The sequence below is a fragment of the Austrofundulus limnaeus genome, unplaced genomic scaffold, assembly GCF_001266775.1.
Source record: "Austrofundulus limnaeus strain Quisiro unplaced genomic scaffold, Austrofundulus_limnaeus-1.0 Scaffold1414, whole genome shotgun sequence".
NCBI lineage: Eukaryota > Metazoa > Chordata > Actinopteri > Cyprinodontiformes > Rivulidae > Austrofundulus > Austrofundulus limnaeus.
Window position 1 is genome coordinate 37004 of NW_013953816.1, and position 9043 is coordinate 46046.

The 9043-nt window shown below is 41.2% G+C and overlaps 1 protein-coding gene across 1 annotated transcript; it reads right to left on the bottom strand.

Annotated features, from left to right (window-relative positions):
• Nucleotides 1-926: 926 nt before the first annotated feature.
• On the bottom strand, nucleotides 927-7976 carry klhl26 (kelch-like family member 26). Its single transcript, XM_014032300.1, has 3 exons — nucleotides 7730-7976; nucleotides 6630-6812; nucleotides 927-3722 (listed from the first exon to the last, which is right to left on the bottom strand). Exons 1-3 carry the CDS (start codon nucleotides 7777-7779, stop codon nucleotides 2141-2143), a joined length of 1815 nt encoding a protein of 604 aa, XP_013887754.1. The 5' UTR covers nucleotides 7780-7976; the 3' UTR covers nucleotides 927-2140.
• Between the last annotated feature and the right edge of the window lie 1067 nt (nucleotides 7977-9043).

The following is a 9043-nucleotide window of genomic DNA, read 5'->3' on the forward strand; positions in this document are numbered from 1 at the left end:
TCATGACGTCCATTCAACGTGCCTATTGATGTTGCCGCTCTCTGCTCTCGCTGTTGCCAGAGTTTGAGGCAGGGTGAGCTTCAGATAAAAAAAGAATCACCACAGGGGGAATCGTGTGCCCCAGATGCCCGTTATAAATAGTAACATAAAGAAATAAATAAAAACGGGTGTTCACATCTTGAGGAATAAAATCAACAGCTAGAGGGAAAAAAAAGTGTCCAGGTGGAAAGTGACCCAATAAACTGAATACAGCTTTGCAACTTTTTTATCTGCCTTGTAATTTTTTTTACTTGAAATAACATGAAATGACCACTACCTTTTCTGAAACTGCTGCTGCAAATTCTGACACCAAGCAAGAAAGTCACTCCTTATCTAAAACACAACCTTAAATATGTCATAATCCTACTCAAATTTATAATTAAATTCTGTAAATTAGCTTTTAACTAGAAACCTAATGTATGCTACATCTGTTGTCATAGGTGAAAATGCTTTGTACAAAAAGAAATAATAAAATAAAATATACAATTTGCTGATAAAAAGCCATTTTAGGATTTTGAAAATTAGAAATGACTTGTTTTTGCTTTCAAATGGGTCTGTTTAAATATGAAACCACGGTTMTTCCAGTTGTGATAATTTGCCTAAATCACTCACTTAATTCGAAGAAAGYGTCCAAACTAAACTGTTACAATACTTGTTTCAGTCCCCATTTTATCAATTACAAGCTGAACAGAAAAAGATTTGTACAAAGTGCAGGTTTACAACATTTTCTTGTTAAAAGGAAAACCACTGAAGATTTCAAGAAGCAGCTGTGGGSAACAGTCATGTCTGTAACCTGAGTATTAAATTGTTGTTAATCCCACATGGTGCTGTAGTCTCACAGTATACATTTCCACTAAAACACAGACATGAAACACACTCCATTAGGCTTCATTTTAAAGCATAACACACCTTTAATGAAGAATAAAGCTACACGAAAGTATACATTCCCCACTGAGTACAACAGAATGTTGTATTGCACTTTAACAATATGTTGTGCTTTCACTGGTACAGGTAGAACAAGACACACACAAAGGCYGACACAGACATTTTGTAAGAGGAAACTTTTCACAATCATGTTGGTCACAATAAATAAAAACAAGATATGTGCATRGGATAAACACACTACTATAAATAATAATGGTCTGAAAAACAATGCACTGAAAAAAGAAAAAACTGGAAAAAGATAAAAAAATATAAACAATAAGGGGAAAATAACCTAAGGATTTGTAGGAATTAAAATTAAAAGTAATATTTTAAAATTATGTTCAGTCATGTTAAATTTTGGTTTGTTCCAGCCCACAAAACAAAGCTTGCTTTCCATGAAAAACATGGACATATTTTTTTTATGTAGCTGCCATAAGAGGTCCACACTGGTTGTTGAATTAAAAATAATACAAAAAAAAAAAATCAAGTTTTCAACTCAGGAAACACAAACATTGTTGGACTAATAAAAACTCCAACACCAAAATGTTCAATTTAAAACAGTAAGACATCCAATACTTGTTTATTGTGCAGTTTCAAGTGTTGATATGTGGTTTTTGATTAATAAATCTGAGGAAGAATCCACAGTAAAACAAAGTTATCTAGACTGTGTAAATTATAAAATTGAAATGAGATTAAAAGACAACTGTGCAATCAAGGTATTCATCATTTGAAACGCTTTAAGAGTCTGAGGAATAAATGATAAGATTTGTGCTATCTGTAACTTAAAAGCCCTTGATTAATAAATAAAACCACTTACAAACTTTATATTTTCATAATATAAAGTGTTATAAACTACGCAGTTAAATGATCCATATTACAAATTTTGCAATAATAGATGAATCGCAATAAGTTCGAAATTTAAATTAGTCCGAAAAAACACCTTTTCCAATTAAATCTAACCATCTACTAAGTTACTCAGTAATATCTGAGTTTTATAGAATAAAAACTCAAGTTATGTGCACATAAGCTTTCCAAAATGAAGCTAGAAATCAACACAACTCTTGAGTGAAGCTTAGTATCACTTTGACTCCTTCCTCGACGTAAACACATAAACGTGCCTACATTTATACTCATAATCATTGTAATCATAAAAACTTAACAGCTGCAGGTCAGACGCTTACCGTTGTGTAGTGTTTTGTGGAAGTATGATCGGTGTGCAAGCAATGCCGGCGAATGATTCTGGAAAGTGCAAATCTCTTTCCCACTCATCTGTCTCGGTGTTGTACACCTGGACAATGCTTGTGACATTGTTCAGGTGCCAGTTGTAGCCCCCGATGACATAAATCTTTTTGTCCAGTGAGCAGCAGCCCGCCTCGGACTGCCCTGCTCTCATAGGACTGATAGTAGTCCACTGGTCGTTTTCTGGAATGTAATACTCGACCGCCAGCACGTCGAAACAGCGGTCCACGTGGTCCATGCGCCCGCCCATTGCGTAGACACGACGCTGGGCGCAGATCATGGAGTGCAGCACTCTGGGTTCGTTCATGGGGGCCTTAAAGTCCCACTGGTCCGACGACGGGTCGTAGCAGTGAAGCGTTTTCTTGTCATCGAGCGAGACGCCGTAACCTCCCGAAATGTACAGCCTCTCTCCACAGGAAGCGCCGGCGTGACCCCAGATCCTGCGTTTCAACGACTCGACGTAGAACCACTCGTTCTTTTTTGGACAGTAGCACTCCACGGACGACAGGCTGCCCGATCGGTTGCGCCCTCCTGTGGCGTACAGTTGYCCCTGCAGCACGTCGAGCTGGAACTGGATGCGGGCCTCCTGCATGGGCTGGATGCGCAGCCACCGGTTCAGGTGCGGGTCGTAGCGGAAGCAGCTGTCCACCGCCCCCTCCCCGCTGCGGTACTGCGAATGCTGCCCCCCCACYACGTACACGAAGTTGTCGAGCGCGGCGACGCAGGCGTGGCTGCAGCCCGCCTCCATCTCGGTCAGCTCCTTGAACTGGCGGGACGCGGCGTCGGGGAGGTGGTACACCTTGGCGCTCACGGTGCGGTCGTGGTCGGTGTACGGCGTGCCGCCGAAGGTGATGAGGGAAACGACGTCGGAGCGAATGAGCGTCCGCGGGGACTGCATCTCGTGCTGTCGGAAAGGAAGGATCTGGTAGTTGAAGGCCTCGAGGAGATACTGCCGACACAGCACGTCCTCCACCATGATGTCCACCGTCTGGACGCTGTCCACCAACTCGGAGGAGCGCATGAGCGGAAAGCGCACGTGGCAGAGGACGCTGCTAGCCTGAGCCCGGCGGGACTCGTCGCAGCGAAGCCACCGGACCGCYGCGTGGAAGAGGTCGATCTCGGTGCAGTTCTTCAGCTCGTTGCTCTGCAGGAAGAAGACGAGGCGCTCCATGGGAACGTGCAGGAAGTCCTCCTCCTCCGCGATCTGGAGGAAGTGGCGGAAGGTGAAGGCGTCCACTGACTCTTTGAGGGACGACAGGCTGAACGTGGTGGCCATCTGCCCGATGTGCAGGCAGGTCTCCACGCTCATCGCCGACTTGAGGAACTCCTCGCAGAGCTCCACCACAGGGACCATCTGCAGAAACACGGCAGCTCCGAGGACGTCCTGGATGCAGTCCAGGTCCAASGTGACTTCTGCGCTGTAAGCAAAGTCGATGATGTGTTTCAGTCCACGGGCCGACAGACCCTTCAGCTCGATGGTATCTTGGTTTGACTCCCTCATACCTCCTGTAAACATAGCTCTGAAACAACAGGGTGGAAGAAGACTMTTAGTGTACAACTTCTGTCACGGTAAGCAATAAAACCAACAATATATTAAAAAACTAATAGAGCTTGTTTTCTTCATGTCTCCCTCTTATCTACTCAGTGTAGGGAGGAGTGAACTCTGGCGTCAGGTGTTTGCCAGGTGAATGGTCTTATAACCTCTGTAGCAAGAGTCTTATGAACGGACATTTAGAGAGTTGTTTTTTTTTACACTACATAAATTTCGTAAACTTTGTAAGCAGCGTGCTGGTGACTACAATTATTTAGTGATGCCAGAGGAAGACGCATAAAGAATAAATTGAGCTGATTTGGATAGAGGTGGGTAGCGATGCTACAGCTTTAACAGCTGTTGTGTGTTGTTTTCACAATCTTCGTAACTTTATTTTAATGTACATAAATTTCGTTTACTTCGATAAGATTCATTAGCGCTAGGGCAGGGTTAAAAAAATCGATTTAATCGATCTGGATCGATTTTTGTTACAATTTGGGAAGATCGATTCATAAGTCATGAGATCGATTTTTTCCCCATGGGTGTTTTGTGTGTGATGAGGCTGCGCGTTTCCATGTTGTGTGTCACTCCTGGCTTGCCGTAGATTTACAGCCAGTTGACGGTCYGCGCTAATGTCAGCTCCAGACAACAAGTTGTCCGGGGCATCAGCTGATTCTCAGCAGAACTGAAAGACAAAGAGGCCATGACAACTTTTGTTTGCAAAGATTTGCYCTCGGAAACGAAGCTTCGAGCGACTCGTTCAGGTGCTCAAACCAAACTACGGCATGTAAAGATCTGAGTGGAAAACTGTTCTCCTCCTGTATAAATGTGTGAAAGATGACAGTCTAACAAAATAGTTTTTTTGTTTGTCCTGATGCATCTCAGTAATCCAGGTAAAAAATTAAAAAGAAAAAAATTGTATAGGTCTTCTGGACGGGTTCTTCTCTAATGAAACGTTTCGTCTCTCCGCGTTTTGACTCCCARCACCCYCTGGAACACAAGTTAGGAGTGATCAGGACTCTGTACCACAGAGCAGACAGTGTCCCTACAAACCCAGGAGCCAGGCAGAAAGAGAAATCACAKACACGACAGGCCCTGGAGCAGTGTGGTTATCCTGACTGGGCTTTCRTGAAAGCAGACAGGAAACACAGACAGGATTCCATGCAACCTTCAGGTGAAAATGAAGACCCCAAACCCAGACCCAAACCAGTGGTTATTCCGTATGTTGCGGGTGTTTCGGAGAAACTGAGATGTTTATTTTCTAAACATGATGTCCCAGTYGCTTTCAAACCCCAAACACATTACGGCAAAGGCTGGTTCACCCCAAAGATCCGGTGCCCCGGCACAAACAGAGCAATGTTGTATATGCTGTTAAGTGCCAGGAGGACTGRGACCAGTTATACATCGGGGAAACAAAGCAGCCACTGTTCAAAAGAATGTCCCAACACAGACGAGCTACATCTAATGGCCAGAACTCTGCAGTTTTCACTCATTTACAGGCCAGCSGTCACTCTTTCAGAGATGAGGATGTTCTCATTCTTGATAGAGAGGAACGTTGGTTTGAGAGAGGAGTAAAAGAAGCCATTTTTGTGAAGAAAGGCCGTCCATCATTAAACAGAGGTGGAGGCCTCTGTTTTCAGTTGTCCCCCTCCTACAGTGCTGCTATTGCCAGTATCACTCCACCCCCTGTTAACAATAGGTGTTAATTAGGTGTCAACGATAGCCATGTGATGTGAGTATCAGTCACATGGAGGCAGTGCTTAAAAGCCTGAATTTTGCCTGAAACTCTCAGACTGAAGAAGTCTCTTGGAGGAGAGACGAAACGTTTCATTAGAGAAGAACCCGTCCAGAAGACCTATACAATTTTTTTCTTTTTGTTTTTTTGTTTGTTTTTTTAACCAATATTATTTTTAACTTTAAGAAACATCTTAATGTAATTCACAGTGATGGAATGTTGTAGCTGAAGTACCTTTTTTTATTTCTTTCTTCTTTTTAATAAGTTTTATTGAACAGAAACATTACAAATATACAGTTTTCATTCTCTCAAAAGAGTGGGCAGAACTACACACTTATATTATCCCACCTCTTCTCCTGTAACCTTATTCCATCACTTCTTAGTGATCAAGAAAATTATTCTTAGTTTCTTTAAAAACTAATGTATCAACAACACTTTCTCTTGCAATTCTTTTTTAGTTTAAACCCTTTGAAACGTGAGAGTTTTGTWTCAAGATTAAACTCCAATTTACAAGTTTGTCCTTAATGTTTATAATTTTACCAACGCACCAAGTTAGAATTAGTTTCTACTATTTGCAGAATTAGTTCCTATGCGAATGTCTTCTATATCAAAATAAATGTGCAGCTGCATGGTATCCTTAACTAATTTAAAAATCAATCAAACTYAATTGTGAATCGAATCGATTTGGGGAATCTGAATCGATACCCAGCCCTAATTAGCGCGGGGGACAATTTATTGTCCAGCAGAATTCTTTATCTTGACGGGCCTACATGAACCCAAATATTACTGTACATAAGTTCAGTTTCATGGTCGAGTCGAAACGTTTGGAGCAAGCATACTGTGCTGAATTTTTTGTCACTATTTTGTTTTGTTTAATAAATTACTATTTTAAAATGTACTCAGTGCTCTTTTAAATTTTCATTTGTAAATCTTATGTAAATCTAAATTCAGTACCGATTTTCTATGTGTAGATTTAATTTAAAAAAAAAACATACCTAGCAGCATAAACTTAAACTTGTTTCACGACGCACTGAAAACATACAATACTTTTTTAAATGTGTTATTGATTTCACTCAGTTACTCCGGCGAAGAGCACAAGCTTAAGTGTTTCCAGTTGAAAATACAAAATGGAAATCTTCAGGTCTAATGATAAAGGCTCACCTGAAGTAATCACTACAGGCAGCCAGCACTGCTCTATGGACCTGGAAGTGCTCCTCGTTGACAGCCAGCACCACGTCCAGCAGCTGACCTTGAGCTCGCAAAACCGACAAGCCCTGGAGGAGGGTGGCACTGTGGCTCGGAGCGGAGAAAGTGCAGCGCAGGGTGCTGTTCTTGTTAGCCATACTAGAAAGAGGAAAAAAGGTGTCATAATTGACATTTAAAAAAAAAAATCACATATATTCTCCTTCATTTCCACAGCATCCACTGTAATTACTGCTGCAATTAGAAGGTGGTATCTGGTATAAATGTGTTGTATATGAGCCGCCTTGTGGATAAAGTGTATCTGATGACCGGCAAATGGGCATGTAATGTGATGTATTACTCAGCCAGTTGGAAATGCAATTAGTGTGCAGAGACTTTGCATTAGTGAGGATGAGTCCATGCATGGAACAGGCAGAAGTACTTTGCACTTTACTGCTGCACATAAAATGGAAATACATCTGCAAGACAGAAGGTCAGAGGGTTTGAAAGTATAGTTGCATTAATAATGCAAAATCTGACAGAACAAACACACCATAAACAGGTAAGTTAAAAAGTAATTTTGGAAGTAAATAATATTACAAGACGTGATACCTAACTTCCAGTTTACAAACAAATTAAAAAAGGAAGAAGAAATGGTAATACAATACACACAAACACACACTTGCGTGTGTCTACTTGTATTTACTTAGTAATACTAACCAGTTAAAGTTTTCTCGCATTTACAAGAAACAAAAAAACTTTTGACTACTTATTCATTCATTTTGCGGAACTGATGCCGATTAACTTTACTTTGCATGTTGTAAACTTTTTTTTTCTTCTAACCATAATGTTGATCCTGAACCGCCTAATGGAATGCTGCAGAATATTTGTTCAACAATGAAGGCTGGCTCAGACCCGGTGCCCGGAGGCCTAAAACAAACAAAGCCTCGGTATTTCCTGCATTCAAGAGCAGCGCCTCGAGCCACCTGCTCGGTTTGGTTCAGGAGCAGAGGATGCTGCCGGAGACGGCAACACCGGAACACCGGTAAGAAGCAAGTGTTCAGCCCCGTCACACCCACCTGCTCTGCAAATGTTTCGGAGCAAAATCGCCACCATCCGACTCCGCCATCTTCTAGCACCGAGAAACACTCATAGGGCATTTTCGGGGATGTTAGTAGGGAATCATCGGCATGACTGGACGGTTCACGAGAGGTTTAAAAGTGTAAAAACAGCCTTTGGGTCCTGAACGAACAGTAAACAGCTTGTCTGTAGGTGAACACGGCGATGACCTCTTCGCTGCAAGCCTGTGCCGTCCTACTATGTATCCATCCGCTGCACTACTGCTGTCCGACCGCTGGGTGGAGCCAGAGTCTCATTGATGAGATGAGTTTATGGCAAACCAATTTGGTATATAATTACATGTCGAAGTTTAACCTCTGCATTGTCCCGCCACAGTTTTGAACAAAGATAATTTCTATTCAGACAAACCTGAAACTGTTATGAAAATAACATCATGCACATTTTTATGCATTTCCACAAGATGTCCAATGAAAAGATATGATGAGAATGACTCTTACATCAAATTTTAACTCAAGTTTTGAAAACTCAATTGAGCTGTGTTTCATAAAATACATCCAGTGTTTCATGAAATATTTCGATAACAGATAAACAGGGTTGACTCTGGGAACTGTATGAGACTAATCTAAATTAGTTTAACTCTTACTAGACAAAGCAGAACTACTTTAAATAAACAGAGCATATAAATATAATTTAATGCAGAAGAGACAACTGCATTATACGAAGGACAAAAGAATGTCTGAAAATTTGAAAACAAAAGAGCAACTTTAATTATATTTTGTTATTAAATGCTGGTGTTGATTCTTATTTAAATGTGTAAAACAGTAGTAAACCTCAGTGCTTTTACAAATGCAGATGAATTTTACCACACACTGTTTATCAGATGCATCTGCCTACTATGTGGTCAAGACTGAGAGATTTTTTGTCTTAATGCGGTGACAGATAAACACTGTATTCGCAATATGACACAATGTGGCTCAGAGACCGAACAAAAAGGAAACGACAAAAGTTTTTCATTGAATTTACTGAGAATTTAAACAGCAGTGGAAAACTATGTCAGCATTTCTTACAAACAAGCAGGACGTGCTTTGCTCTGAACACCACAGATCAAAAGCTGCACAGAGTGTCTTTGACAATGAGTAATCTGGGTTTTCACCATGCAGGAGCAACCTTTTTTAAGGTCAATTTTTTTGACCACTTCCTGTCATGCAGCTCTCACCAGGTGCATACGTGAATTTCTCAGGCTTTAAATTTTGCTCTCGTGTGTCATTTCACACTGACCAATAAAAGGCCAGGCTTATATTTGCACACATTGA